Here is a 15,926-nt window from a genome sequence, read left to right as displayed (position 1 = left end):
TTCAGTGGCCGAATTGCGTAGACCGAGTCGTGATCGGTTACGCAAATTCTCAAATTGGAGCGAGTCCGATCCGAGCATGGTTGTTGCAGCACGGGGCGGAGTCGCGTTGAAAACGGACTCCTCCTCGGTCTTCTTGGCAGAGCCATGGGTCGACAAGTCGTCGAGATTGTCAACGAACTCATCGAGCTCGCTATGAAAATTTGCTGCGAGATATTTCGGCTTCATGACGTCGATGGTGAAGCGATAAAAATCGCTCGCGCCGTCTGCGATGCAGACCCACGAGCTGAAAACGAACGTCATGCCATGGGGGGGCACAACACTGGTGAACTTGAACGATGCCATCAAGTTCGCCGGTGGATCTTCGATGCGCACCCCTACCTGGCGCGCCAGCTATCGGTGTTTTACCGCCTGCCCACCGAGGAGTATACCTGAGGTGGTAAGTTTTAGATAGGGTGACGCCGAGATCAGGAACTCGAAGGTGCAAGCAACACAAGGTTTAGACAGGTTCGGGCCGCGATGTGCGTAATACCCTACGTCTTGTTTGGTGGTTTGTATTGTCTTGGGTGTTGATGTGTTTTGAGAGTGTCCCTGCCCGTCCTTATATATCTGGAGGGACACGGTTACATGAATCCTAGTCCGACACTAGCTTAGGAATCGTACTCGAGTACAACTCGAGCAGTTTGCTTCTGTATCGGCTAGTTCTACTTCGCATGCGAGTAGAATACAATACAGATAAGGTATACGACATATCCTATCCTCTATTTATGTATGAACTACGTTATGTACACAGTTCCGTAGTCCCGGATCTGACAGCGCCGCCCGAGTCGCCCCTTGGGCGACGCAGGGGCTAATGCTTCGGGGGTTTCCTTCGGGTGTCAGTTATGGAAGGATGCTGGATGCTGCTGAGATGGTGAAGGATTAGACATGTTGGGTTCTTAGCTGAGATGTTTTTCTCTGATGCTTAGAAAACAACTTTTGGTAGAAGCAGCAGCATTGTGCTAGGCAATTTGGTTGAGTCCGAATGATGCAGTGTTCAATTGAATGCTTACTAACTCGTATTTGCAGGTTATCTCAGGGGGACGTACTGGATAAGGTTCTTGTCGCAGCTATGTATCTAAAGAGGAAGAGAAGAATCACTTGAAGAACAATTGTCGGCAATTAGAAGGAGTACGTGCTGGATCTGTTCTCCAGGAGGGGATGGAACTTCAGGAACCGAGTGGCTTGTTAGCTTTGCTAAGCGCCTGTTGAGATAATCTTGAGTTCAGCTGTTTTGGTTTAGCGTATGCTAAGCAGTCTGCATACTGCGTTTGTGTTGGCTGGCTGCGGACCTTCGCATGTGAATGGTCGAGGCCGGATTTTTCTTAATCTGAAAATGTATCGCTTCAAGGAAGGGATAACGGCTAAAAGCAAAAGCTAACTAGTGGTGGCGACATATGCATATCTGCACGCCTATGTGCTGGTCATGCATATTCTTGAATAAATTTTGGCTCCGTACTGGTGCTGCTCGGATTTCTCAGTGTGGAGCGAAGGAGGGGATTAGGGAGCTAGGGTGTCCGGAGCGAGCAAGAGGAGAGGCCGGAGACGTACACCAGAGGGAGGCGAAGCAACACAAATATAGTCATGGTGGTAGTACACCAGATTTAACGACTCTAAGGCCAAATCAATCCTAAAACTAGGAAGATCACCCTGATTCATAGTAGGAACGTGGGATGATATCTACGTATCACTCCATGCTTGTATTTATGAACTGTAGTGATAATTGGATCTTAAATTAATAATTTATCCAGTCTATAAATAATAAAATTTAAATAATTCCAATTTTTGCTATTGCTTGTATCCCCAAGCTATAGATAAATTTGGGGAAAAACTCATTTAATTCCGTCACCTATTAACTTTTTATGTCATACCTCCTAACTAAACTGGTTACCGGATTAAATTAACCCCTAAGCAGGATTACGACCCTGATTTGCCTACGTGGCATGGCCAAGACTGAGTGAACTTGTGTTTGGATGCCAAGTTAGCCTATAATCCGGGTTAATCAAAGTTCCCGCCTCGCCCGCCGGTTGGCCTTTGTACACGGCCTGGTGTCGAACCACGCGGCCTATAATTTCTGGCCAATAATGCACGTCAGCACGGGGAAAGCGACGTTCCGGTGCATCTCCATGTGTAGATACGCACCACACAGTCACATATATATGCTGTGTGCTTTTGCTTTTCGCCGCTATCCGTGGCTTGAAGCCATGCATGGATTTTTAATTTGGTGACGCCCCACGCCTCAGCCAAGTGCATCATATATGTCTGGAGCCAATGGAGTGCCGGTGGCGGCGGCAACTTGCAATCGGGCCAATTGAAGCCTACTCTGTACATACTCGATCCATTGCCTGATACTCGATCAGCATGCTCGATCGCGATATGTATATCCAGGACCAAAGCTTTACTACTACTACTTACTCAAGTTCATAGCTAGCAGTTGTTATTTTTTTTCCATCTAGTTCTTGATCGTACGCATGTTCACTTTATTTTTAAATAAATCGGGTAGAAGAGCTGCCGATTATATTAAAAAAAAGATGAAAGCTCAGATTGAGCAATTCGCAACAACCTAACACCAAGCCTCTCAACAAACGTATCGCACCACTCAGACATACTCCAATCATGAAGCTAAAAATCAAGATAATATGCACCACTCAGTCCTCGCAAACTGCATGTGCACTTGTTACAGTCAAAATAAAGAAAACTTGATTTGTTTGTTATAATTGGTTGTGCTATCCAACAATTAATATAATTTGGAGCCTAATATCATCTGGACAGTGGGAATGCAACCCGGTGATGTAGTTGCTTCACGGTAACTCGAAAATTTGTGAAAGGAATGAAGAGGGAGAGAAGGCAGTGAGAGGTAGAGACATGCATGTTCATAGCATAACTCCCTGCTAGTTGCTTGCAGTTTGTTCTTGAGGTACGTCAGTTCCTTTATGCTACGCATTCTTGCAAGCAACTAGCACTATATTGTTTTTTCTGCCACAACATGACGGCCGATCGAATGCCTAGCTATAAATAAGGCAGCTGCCTCGATCCCTCTCCTCAACCTCACCACACTACAAGGAAAAACAATCCCGAAAAGCAAACAAGCTCCCTGTCCCTCCCAATACACCAAATTGAACTCCCGGGCGACCATCATTTCCTCTAGCTGCCTCGTCGGTCATCGCCAACGTAGCCATGGCCAGCACTCACCAGGTACGTATGTAACCTCCATGGCACTACTGTCACTTCTTTCTCCTGTACAGTACTGCGACCGCGATCTTATACCTAGTTGTGTCACACTGTTGCTTCGTTCATTTGACAAGGACAATGTCGTGTTTGAGGTGAACGCCATCGGTTGGGCTCCCTCTGGCACGGGCACGGCTCTGTCTCTACACCACGAGGATCCGGCGAGGCTCCCCACGGCGGCTGTCGGGCACGGCCACAGGCCCAGCGGCCGGTACGTCGTCGCCGCGGGCCGCGCTGACGAGGAGGACGGCCTGTGCCAGGTGATCACCCCGGGCGCGCTCAAGCCCCGCGTAACCTACCGTGTCGCCGGCTGGATCAGCGTCGCTTCTGGAGAAGTAGCGGAGGAGGATGGAAAGCAGCAGCGAGGCCACCCCATTCGTGTCAGCATCCGCGTGGACGACGGGAGCTGCGTCGTCGACGGCGGCGCGGTCTGCCCCCAGCCGGGCAGGTGGGCGGAGATCAAGGGCGCGTTCCGGCTCAGGGAGAACCCTCGCAGCGCGGCGGTTCACGTGCATGGGCCGCCTGCCGGCGTCGACGTGAAGGTCATGGACCTTCGGATCATAGCTACGGACCGCAAAGCGCGCTTCAGGCACCTCAAGGACAAGACGGACAAGGTGAGCATGCATGCGTTGTTACTTACTACGTTGAAATGTATCTGATGTGTTCTTTCCATTTCTACTGTTCAACTAATTATAAATCAAATTGACATTGACATGCTGGTTGCAGGTGCGCAAGCGTGACGTGGTTCTCAAGTTGGGCGGGGCGCCGGGGGCGTCCGTGCGCGTGGTGCAGCTGGACAACGGCTTCCCGCTGGGCAGCTGCATCAACGGCGAGGTGATTCAGAACCCCGCCTTCGTGGACTTCTTCACCAACCACTTGGACTGGGCCGTCTTCGAGAACGAGCTCAAGTGGTACTGGACGGAGGCGCAGCGCGGCCAGCTCAACTACGCCGACGCCGACCGCCTGCTCGACTTCTGCGACCGCACCGGCAAGCCCGCGCGGGGCCACTGCATCTTCTGGGCCGTCGACGGCGACGTGCAGCAGTGGATCAAGGACATCGGCGGCGACCGCGACCAGCTGATGGCGGCCGTGCAGCAGCGCATCCGCGGCCTCCTGGGCCGCTATGCGGGGAGGTTCCCGCACTACGACGTCAACAACGAGATGCTGCACGGGCGCTTCTTCCGCGACCGCCTCGGGGACGACGTCGCGGCACTCATGTTCCGCGAGGCCGCGCAGCTTGACCCGGGTGCCGCGCTCTTCGTCAACGACTACAACGTCGAGTGCGGCAACGATCCCAACGCCACGCCCGACAAGTACATCGACCTCATCCGCGGCCTGCAGCGCGGCGGCGCGCAGGTCGGCGGCATCGGCCTGCAGGGCCACGTCACCAATCCGGTCGGGGTGGTCATCTGCGACGCCCTGGACAAGCTCTCCGCCACCGACCTGCCCGTCTGGATCACCGAGCTCGACGTCGGCGAGCCCGACGAGGCCCTTCGCGCCGACGACCTCGAGGTGGTGCTCCGCGAGGCGTACGCGCACCCGGCCGTGCAGGGCGTCGTGCTCTGGGGCTTCATGCAGGGACACATGTGGCGCCAAGACGCCGCCCTCGTCAACGCCGACGGCACCGTTAACGACGCCGGCCAGAGGTTCATTGAGCTCCGGAGGGAGTGGACCTCCGATGCGCGCGGCCGCCTAGATGGCGATGGACAGTTCAAGTTCAGGGGCTTCCATGGCACGTACGTGGCGCAGGTCACCACGGCGGCGGGGAAGATGCTCAAGGCATTCACCGTCGACAAAGGGGACGCGCCTCTCGTGCTGGACATGATGGATATCTGACTACTACTACACTATATATTTGACATGAATCCAGTGATTTGGATACAAACCCCCGTAATAATATTCTGTAATGCGTATTGTACGAGTGATGTGTTGTATTCCTGAGTCTATAATTACTAAGATAAATAAAGTAAACGAGCTATTCGCCGTTTTGTACATATACCTGATCGATGAGGACTACCAGTTTGTTGTTCTAGTTTCATTGTCTGCTTCCAAAAGGTGTAGGGAAAATTCACCACTACAAAAATGGCTTATACTGATGGTGAAGAAACAAGCATTATCGTCGATTTTAGGTGTGCAACGGCGTAAATCATGGGCCAAAGAACCAATAGTACAAAGCATATTAGTACCGTTGGTTGCAACAAAAACTGGCTGTATAAATGAGCCTCATTATTACTTGTGTTCATGGCTAAAACTGCTAGATTGCTAGTACTAACATATAGTTTTATTTTATGGATTAATGTCTCAAACAGTATATAATCGTCACCACAAGTATAAGGACAATGATGACATGCCATCCAACGATGAGGTCATAAATAAAATGAATTTGGATTAGATGTTTCAGGGTACGAAACTTCGACAGCTGAGATCAATACTCAAACAAAGAAACGAAAATTTAAGGTTTTATTGGAGGCCTAGAGAAGTTGTATCGAAGCTGTGATAAGGACTACACATTGTTGCACTTCATGCTTCAACTTCTGAGATTGAAGGCAAGGAATGACAAGTTGCCAAGGCCAAATGAACTGCCCACTAGCACATACGAAGCAAAGAGGATAATTTTTCCACTCAGGATGATAGTACAGAAGATACACGCGTATAGAAAGCATTGGATCCTCTATTCAAATCAGTATGTAGAACTGACCGTACACCCGAAATACAAAAGCCTGGATTCAAAGCATGCATGTGAAGTTGGAAGTGTTGGACTTGTGCCGTGAGCATCAAGTCCGGCCCACTAGCTAGCACATGCGGATGGCCCATCAGAAGGGTTATAAATCCTAATCACCGGCCAGAGAGCTAATTAACCCTAATTAAACTCTAGCCACCGTGAGGTGCAGGCCGCCACCACGTCTGGACGTGCTGGCCGCCGGGCTGTTGTGCGTGGTTGCCCGGCGTGACTGCTGCGAGTTGCTACTGTCCATCGGAGCGCGTCGTTGAGTGCTAGCACACTCCGTCGTGCCGTTCATCTCTCCGGATGTGTTGACTTCGGTAGAGTAGAGGTGCTGCTCGATTGCGCGCTACGTCAGGCCGTACGACTACCTCCCCAACATCGACTATATCGACTACTCACGCTTCTTCAAATCTTTCACTACGCCACGTGATGGGAAGATATAAGATCCATGATTCTCGACCCACAAGTAATTTTGTGCAAATATGGATAATTGTTGTTTGCGCTAGTGTAGTGTCCCATGTTTCCTAACAGTGGCACCAGAGCCGTGCTTGCGTTGTTCTGACTTTTTATCTAAAAATTTGCGCTTTTAGTTGTAGAACGAACCGTTTTACTAGATAGCGATATATGCAAATCGGACCGCTTTACTCTGTTCTTGCTTCCTCAATTATGTGATTGGCTAACTGGCCGTCAAATTATGACGGCGCACGAGCGTCACGTGGCTGACCACGGGGTTGTGAGTTCGTGTAGTGTAGTGGATGGTATGCTGCGTTTTCGGCTATGCTGGTGGAAAATGCCGTGTTTGTTAATTGTTAACAATGTGTGAAAATCCGTCCTATCCGTCACCGGCTGATGGGGCTAATTGTGCATTGCGAAAATACGCGTTATGTCAATTTGTAGAAACGCTTGACTCATTTTTGCAGAGAATGATGTGAAGGCATAGCCTCAAAATCATGTAATGATTTGTGTGTAATAATTCGTGTGGCCTGCGTGTCATAAGTTATTACAGCCGGGTTGAGGCTGTTATTTTGTTGTAATCGGTCTGCGTATCGACGTGTGATGCAGTTTTCATGATGTAATCTATTTTATTTGAGAAAATTCCTTATATAACATCAGAAAATAGCTCAATTCCTTCCTTGGCCTTGAAAAAATTTTGCTGCCTCATTTGACCCTGAATTTAGTTTTGTTCCTCCAATGACACTGCTGTCAGTTTGGTGCCCAAACTCCGTGAAGTGGACTGTGAAAAGACCAATTTACCATTGAAATCAGAATGAAGCCAACTGATCAGCATGAAGCCCACTATTCACCATAAATCTAGTCTTCTTGTCATTTTCCTATATCGGCCACACTCATGAGGGAGCAAACTTTTGTAAAGATTAAGTCCAAATTATGCATAATTTACACACATACTATAGAAATTAATATTTGTTGGATGTCAACATTTTGATCATATTTCCCAGCAGCAAGTGCATATTTCAACACATGCTACAATGTTAACAAGAAACCTATAATTGCAATAAGGTCAACACTTAAAATATTTTCCACATGCAACCTCTAATCAGCAATACTTCATAGCTTACATAAGTTCAACATTGCAAAGTGCACGTATATTAGCTTACACAAGTTTAACATTGCAAAGTGCACGCATATTACATTTTTGTCACAAGTTTGACAAATGGTTGTGGCCATTTAGTCCAAAATATCAACATGGCAGACATGTTGAAAATAAAAGTTTCACATTAAATCACAAGTTCACAAACTGAGCCTTCTTCTCCCTCTTGCGCTCATTGTAGGGCTAACATCATCTTATTTTTTTGCTTCTTGTGCCCATTGCAGGGCTGTCAAGAGGCACTATTGACTGCTTTGAAGTCTCTTTAGCTAGGTCGATCGTCCTTTCTTTTCCTTTTTGCCTTCACCCTCACAGGAGCTTTAGCCTTGGTTCTAGAAGCTAGTGGAGCATGCACTTGCTCATTGGAGCCTTGGTAATCAATGCTAAGTGGCTCAAGTGGATTGGAGCCACTTCTTGACTTGCATCTATACAAAATTAATGTAAAAAATTAAAATCTAGTTCTGAAATAATTTTTATTCATGTAGTTAAAATGTGAAATACAACACTTATAAAGAGTACCTTGCTGATCCTTGTGATCCTAATGTAGTTTTCCCCCCCTTTTGTTAGTTGATGGTTTAGAGGATTGACTATGGTGAGATGGTAGATAGTTAGACTTCAATGCAAGTGTACATAATATTCTAGAGTGGGAATGGAGGAGGATGCTAACCTTGCTCGATAAGACGTGGAGGAGGATGCTGGTGCTTCATTTTGGACAGGGATAATGCTTGATTGAGCATGCTTCATGTTTAATTGCATGTTGGGATAGAGCTAACTTGATCTTTTAAATACTAGAATATGTTGTTGTCGGTATTTTACCAGCTGCCCACCGAAGGGTATACCCAAGGTGGTAAATTTAGGTGAGGAGACGCCGAGATCAGGAACTCGAAGGTGCAAGGAACACAAGATTTAGACAGGTTCGGACCGTGAGGTGCGTAATACCCTATGTCCTGTATGGTGGTTTGTATTCCCTTGGGTGTAGAATGATCTATTTTGAGGGGGTCCCTGCCCCCCTTATATATCCGGGAGGTCAGGGTTACATAAATCCTAACCGACACTAGCCAAGGAATCGTACCAAAATATATCTTGAGTAGATTCTTTCTGTACCGACTAGCTTTATCTCCTACTCAAACAAGTAGAAAACAAGTTAAATAAGAGATAAGACAGGTTTTATCTCTTAACCCTGTTTAAACTACATTATGTGCACAGCCCCGTGGCCCCGGGTCTGACAAGCCCCCGAGCTCTTCATAGCTGAGTACTGCAGGCTTCTCGAGTACTTTCGATGTAGTCTTCGGCTTTTTGCAAAGCTCGGGGAACCTGGGAGAGAAATAGGAAAGCGCGCTCATCGCCTTCCTCCGGGCAAATGTCGACGTGTTCGCCTGGGAACCGTCTCAGATGCCCGGAATCCCCATGGAGGTGATTGAGCACCATCTGAAGATCCACCTCGACGCTAGGCCGGTGCGGCAGAAGCCACGCAAGCAGTCCATCGAGCGGCAGAACTTCATCCGTGAAGAGGTCCGTAAGCTGCTGCAGGCTGGCTTCATCGAAGAGGTCCACCACCCTGTGTGGTTGGCAAATCCGGTCATCGTCCCGAAGGCCAACGGGAAGCTTCAGATGTGCATCGACTACACCAACCTCAATAAGGCATGTCCAAAAGACCCCTATCCACTTCCATGTATAGATCAGATTGTAGATTCCACCTTCGGGTGTGACTTGCTATCCTTTATGGATGCCTATTCTGGTTTTCATCAAATCAAAATGGCTAAGGCAGATAGGAAGCATACAGCTTTTGTAATGGATGGTCTTTATTGCTATGTTGTAATGCCATATAGACTGCTTAATGCTTTACCCACCTTTGCTCGTGCAATGAACATTACATTAGGTGATTTGGTTAGAGACATAGTTGAGGTGTATGTTGATGACATTGTTGTCAAGACTAGAGAATCGAATTCCCTTCTAGAAAATTTAGCTCCAGTCTTCGACAAAATACGCGCGACCTCCATGAAGCTTAACCCCGAGAAATATGTCTTTGGCGTTTCGGTGGGGAAGCTCCTCGGTTTTCTAGTGTCACACCGGGGGACCGAGGCGAACCCGGATAAGATCCGGGCAATCGAAGCTATGAGACCCCCTGCACGTCTCAAGGACGTGTAGAGGTTGACGAGGTCCATTGCAGCCCTCAGCCGCTTCATCTCAAGGCTGGCGGAAAGGGCTCTCCCCTTCTTCAAGTTGATGAGGGGGTCCGGTCCATTCACATGGACTGAGGAGGCAGAGCAAGCCTTCCAGGAGATGAAGCAGTACCTCACCTCTCTGCCGGTCCTAGTGGCTCCGGACCCAGGTGAGACGCTATTTCTATACCTTTGCAGCGATGGCTGAAGTGATCAGCATGGTGCTGGTCGCTGAGAGGTCCGAGCAACTCTTGCAGGGGGCCCCTGTGGTCCCCCCTGTAGGAAGTGGAGGTCCGACCTCCACCAATGTGACAACCAACCTTGCTTCGGGGGGTCCGGCCAGGTCCCGACCTGGGAAAGAATCAGAAGACCTCGGGTCCGTTGTGTCCCCAACTCAACGAGAAGGGCCCAGCTCTGTTGCCAAAGTCAAGACCATCCAAAAGCCGGTCTACTACGTCAGCGAGGTCCTACATGAAGCAAAGGCCAGGTATCCTGAGACGCATAAGCTCCTTTATGCTATACTCATTGCATCCCAGAAGCTCCGCCATTATTTCCAGGCCCTCAAAATTATGGTAGTGACCTCTTACCCATTGAGGGCCATCCTCCACAACTCCAACGCCACGGGCAACATTGCCAAGTGGGCTACTGAGCTCGCTGGATTTCAACTCGACTTCCAGCCCCGCCACGCCATCAAAAGCCAGGTCCTCGCCGACTTCGTTGCGGAGTGGACCCCTACACCAAGCATCCCTAGGGGTCCGGACAACGGTTCAGACCCCCCACCTCTAGAAGTCAGGGCTCCGATGTTCACCGAACCCCACTGGACACTCTTCTTCGATGGGTCCACACATAGCAAGAAGGCTGGAGCTGGCGTGGTCCTCATCGATCCAAGTGGCGAACAAGTGAAATATATGGTGCTCCTCGACTTTGAGGCCACCAACAACATGGCGGAATATGAGGCCCTGATCTTCGGACTAATGGTGGCTCTATCCCTGGGGGTCCGGGAGCTCCTGGTCAAGGGAGACTCCCAGCTCGTCATCAGGCAGGTCCCGGGGGGGTGGTGTTGTTGCATCAATCCCTAGCTCGCAGCATGCCTCATCCACGTGAGGAAGCTGGAGAAGGACTTCGATGCACTGGAACTGCAACACGTTCCACGTGAGGGCAACTCAGCGGCAGATGCACTCTCCACGAGGACATCAACTCAGGCATCCATGCCAGAGGGCGTCTTCCAAAGACGGCTGTTGAAGCCATCCACCCAACCTGCCGAACTGGGCGAAGGGGGTCAGACTAGCACCTCGAAGCTAGCGGTCCCGGTGGTGCTCCATCTGTGGGGTCCACCAAGGGTTGTGTGCACCCTCAAGGGTCCCGAAGACCTCGAGGAGCCGCACCCAGTTTCTCAGGGGGGTCTTGATGCATGGATCTCTGAGATCCAGGACTACCTGAAAGACAACTTCCTTCCTGAAGACCAAGCATCTGCTGAGTGCATAGTGCGATTGGCTAAGCGATACGTGGTGGTAGAAGGGGATCTCTACCGCTGTGGTGCCAATGGCATCCTCATGCGGTGCATCACCCAGGAAGAGGGCTGCAACTTGCTCGCAGAGATCCATGGAGGTGAGTGCGGAAGTCATTCTTCATCCCGCACGCTGGTCGGTAAAGCCTTCTGGCATGGCTTTTACTGGCCGACAGCGCTCCAGGATGCAGCTAAGCTGGTAAAGTCCTGCAAAGCATGCCACTTCCATGCAAAGCAGACACACACTCTAGCTCAAGCTCTACAAATGATTCCACCCTCTTGGCCTTTCGTTGTATGGGGGTTGGATATCTTGGGACCTTTCCCCAGGGCCATCGGCGGGAATCGGCACCTCTACGTTGCCATCGACAAGTTCACCAAGTGGCCGGAAGCAATCCCCGTGGTCAACATCACCAAGGCATCAGCAATCACGTTCCTCAAGTCAATTGTGTGCAGGCTCAGGGTCCCTAACCGAATTATCACCAACAACGGGACCCAGTTCAAGAGCCAGCACTTTCAAGAGTATTGCGAGGACATCAGCATCCAACTCTGCTTCGCTTCTATGGCACATCCCAGAAGCAATGGCCAAGTGGAGCTGGCAAATGCTAAGATACTTAGGGGGCTCAAGATTCGCACCTACAATGATCTTGAAAAGCATGGTGCGAAGTGGGTTGACCAGCTTCCAAGCGTACTATGGGGTTGCTGAGACATGCGCCTAAGGAGAAATAGCCGAGGAGCCGAGTGACGTGCCAGCGCTACTACTTGATTGAGTGCCAGCACGTAGCTGTGCTTTCAGCAAGAATTTCACCATTGGGAGCCGGTGCCTTTCGAAGCACTTTCACGTGTGAACCGAAGTCGTCTTGCCGAACTCAAGAGAACCAGAGGTATAGTTGATCCCACTGTTCGTCATTGCAGCACTTGAATTTGGAGCCAAGAACCGAACCACACCCAGCCGAGCGACCGGGGAGACCCCTTTCTTCCTGGTCTACGGGGCCGAAGCATGCCTTCCCCCAGAGATCACCATGGGCTCACTACGAGTCCAAGCTTTCGATAAGGAATAGCAGGAGCGGCAGCATCGACAAGATGTAGACCTCATCGACGAGCGAAGATGATGAGCAGCAGTCCAAAATGCACGATACAACCAAGCGCTCCGGCGTTACCATCAACGGTTTGTGCATTGTAGGGAGCTCCGGGTTGGGGACCTAGTCCTACGGTGAATTCTGAACCGAGAAGGGCTCCACAAGCTCTCCCCCAACTAGGAGGGCCCCTTCAAGGTGTCAAAGGTGTGCTGACCTGGATCTATTCGCTTAGCTACGGAGGAGGGCATGCAACTACCCAACTTATGGAACATTGAGCACCTCCGTAAGTTTTATCCTTAGGGGCTTAGCCGAGAATAATTTTTTTCTTTGTAATATGGTAGCACCCCTGTGTGGACCAGGGTGGTGGAGGTCCGCCCTCGTAAACCCGGCCCATGGTGTTCATCGCACGTTCTATCTGTACCCACTTATCAAGGAAAAATTTATTCTCGGTCTGCCTTTGAGGTTTATGCAATTCAGTTTCTTTTCTTATCTTCCGCTTACCCTAACCCCACGTGGTCCTCTATCTGTGTGCTATGCTTGAGGCCCGAATTGGGTTGCTGAGTCGTGTCTTCGCCCAGGACCATTCCTTCATGGGAAGAAAGGGTCCGATCTTCTGGGGACCGGCTTCGGGGAAACGTACTTGTCTTCTGCGGGGTCCAGAGTTGTGTAGCCGCTTAGCCTGGTTCCGTACCCTAAGCCTACACGCTCTACCTCCCTAAGATAAGTACCGTAGTACCTAGAACCATGGACCCAGGAGTCCGGAATCCTTCGGACCTTAAGCCTAGGCCCTGGTGCTCTGATTCACTAAGCATCTCAAAGGACTCTGGCCGGCAAGGTCCGGGACCCCGTGGGAACAATAACTAAGCGTCGATCCTAAGTCATGTGTAGGACTAAGCCTCGCTTTCATGGTAGCTAGTCCCAATCCTTTGTGACTACCTCATAGGGGGCCAAGGGACCTCGGTGGTCCGGAAAGCACATGACAGAGACCTCTGTAGTCCGGAAAGCACATGACAGAACAAGCAACTACAAAAACAACTAAGTTTTTCTTGCGAAACAGCTAAGTTTTATTGCTTGTCATATGCAGAACATTGCATTATTTACAATATGTACAAAAACAACAAAAATACTACACCTATTCTATTGGCGGTCCGGAGGGGCCTTGTGGCAGAACCAACCTGAATTACACCGGCTCAAGTGTGCTGATTCTTTCTCGGAAGGCGGCAAGGACTCAATCGCACTTCAAACAGTGTAACCCCATGGTTTGTCGGGTAAAGTCCCGATAAAACCACCTTACTCAGGATCAAACAAGGTACCTCGCACGAAGGCGAGTCCAGATATACAAACACCGACAATTTTACATCACAGGCATAATATTACATTATTATTCAAGCATAAATGGTGGCAGGACCTAACTAGTACGAATTTATACAAAACCATTCAAAGTTAGAGTATCTGCAGCGGAAAATACAACGCGACACTACCAGACGTCATGGAATGGATATTGAGCTAAGCTCAAGCTCATCATCATTCGGAAGGACCTGTGTTGGCCGGGGACGGATCTCATTCCACGGACCAACCATCGGGAAGGGCATAGGGCCAGGGTTCAGGCAGAGCAGAGTCCTCAGGGGGATCACCTGGAACAAAAGTTACATTGCAAGACTGAGTATTCTAATACTCAGCAAGGCTTACCCGTTTCATGGTATACTTAGCCATGTAGCTAGACTATGAAGGCTTGTAATGGTTCTGAGTATAATTTCAGCTGAAAAGCAACAAAGAGTAGATCCTTAATTTCAACTTTTAGCTTTCAAGTTCTAGTTGCTTATCCATTCTAAGTAAGCAACTATAGCTACTCAAATATGGTAGAACTTTTTAAGCAAACATCATTCTTTGATCATCATCAGGTTGCTCTTATTACTCTATGTGGCAAAGGGATCAAGGAGTCTCAATCTCCGCGAGAAACAGATGATTCTGAATCGAGTTTCAAAACCTTGCAAGGGTAAACCTAACTCACATGCTTGGAACATCTAATGATCGTTCCGAAGCAACCGTTTGCCTTTCATTCCGACTCGTGGATCAGTGCCACCACAAGCGACTGTAGGACCATACGCACATCCAATGTGCAGGACATACGTCTGTAGCACGACTACATGACCGTACTCCTATCCGCTGTGCGGAACGTACTCCCGCACGTCAGTGTGTGTGCAAAAAACTAAATTACGAGTGGTCGGGGGTATGTCCACTCCTCGGACCGATTGGTTACTAGGCTTACCGCTTACCATATTTCGCGGCATGTGGCTAGTGTTAGGCCTGGGGCCACGAGACTATGTACATAATGTAGTTTAAAGAGGTTTAAGAGATTAAGTCCGTCTTATCTCTTGTTCATCTCGTTTATCTCTTATTTATCCCGTTTAAGTAGGAGATAGGGCTAACCGATACGGAAGGAATCTACTCGAGAGATATGTTTTGGTACGATTCCTTGGCTGGTGTTGGTTAGGATCCTTGTAACCCTGGCCTCCCGGATATATAAGGTGGGATAGGGACCCTCTCAAAACAAGATATCCAGATCATTCTACACCCAAGGCAATACAAACTACCATACAGGACGTAGGGTATTATGCGCCTCGCAGCCCGAACCTGTCTAAGTTTTGTGTTCCTTGCACCTTCGAGGTCCTTATCTCGGCGTCTCCTCACCTAAACTTTCCACCTTGGGCATATCCCTCGGTGGGCAGCCGTTAAAACACCGAGAGCTGGCGCGCCAGGTAGGGAAGTGCGACGAAGATCCACCGGCGAGCTCGATGCCATCTTTCCAATTCACCAGGTCAGTTCCCTCTCAGGGCGCGACATTTGTTTTCAGCTCGTGGGTCTGCATCGCAGATGGTGCGGGCAATTTCCATCGATTCCTCATCGACATGAAGCCAAAGACTCCCACGGCGGGTCTTCGCAGCGACCTCGACAAGTTCGTTGATGATCTCGATGACTTGTCGATCCATGCTTCCGCTCAAAGATCGAGGTGGAGTCAGCTCCTGGCGCAACTTCATCCGATGCTGCGGCAACTTCCCTTGGGTTGGACTCATTCCAATCTAAGGATTCGTGTAGCCGATCCCGACCCGGTTCACGCAATTTGGCCACTGATCTTCTGGAGGCCGACCTCTCCGAGTCCCTCTCCGCGTTAGAGAAGGACTTGGATTTCCTGCTCCAACTTGGAGGGCCCAAAGCCACCGCATGTCGGGGGGCTTCGGGTTGTTTTTGCGCTAGTGATCTGATGATCACCTCCACACCGGAGGGGCATTTTGTGCATTGGAAAGGCATGAGCCTTTCTGATCTACTCGAAGCCGATGATCGACTTGTGGCACACCTCAAGCCTTTGCCTTTCCAGGAGGGCAGGCCGTTGGCCACCATGGCGGAGGGGTCAACTGAACTAGTCGATGCGAGCTCTGATGAGCTCGTCTCTCGCCAGGTGCTAATGGCGGAAGAAGGCGAGGGCGATGGCGATTTCCCCATCGCAGAATTTGATGATGTATCTAAAGATGAGGTCATAGCCAACACCGGTGCTGAAACTGACGCTGATCGTGAGGCACAACGGGCC

At 49.7% G+C, this 15,926-nt stretch overlaps 1 protein-coding gene across 1 annotated transcript; it reads left to right on the top strand.

Moving 5' to 3' along the window:
- The first annotated feature begins 3,092 nt into the window (after positions 1–3,092).
- On the top strand, positions 3,093–5,196 carry LOC112877384 (anti-sigma-I factor RsgI6-like). Its single transcript, XM_025941681.1, has 3 exons — positions 3,093–3,231; positions 3,342–3,878; positions 3,991–5,196. The coding sequence occupies exons 1-3, from the start codon at positions 3,214–3,216 to the stop codon at positions 5,098–5,100; spliced, it is 1,665 nt and encodes a 554-aa protein (XP_025797466.1). The 5' UTR covers positions 3,093–3,213; the 3' UTR covers positions 5,101–5,196.
- The last annotated feature ends 10,730 nt before the right edge of the window (positions 5,197–15,926 follow it).

This window comes from Panicum hallii, chromosome 9, assembly GCF_002211085.1.
Source record: "Panicum hallii strain FIL2 chromosome 9, PHallii_v3.1, whole genome shotgun sequence".
Classification (NCBI taxonomy): domain Eukaryota; kingdom Viridiplantae; phylum Streptophyta; class Magnoliopsida; order Poales; family Poaceae; genus Panicum; species Panicum hallii.
The sequence above is the reverse complement of the archived record's forward strand: the minus strand, read 5'-3'. Positions and strand labels throughout refer to the sequence as shown.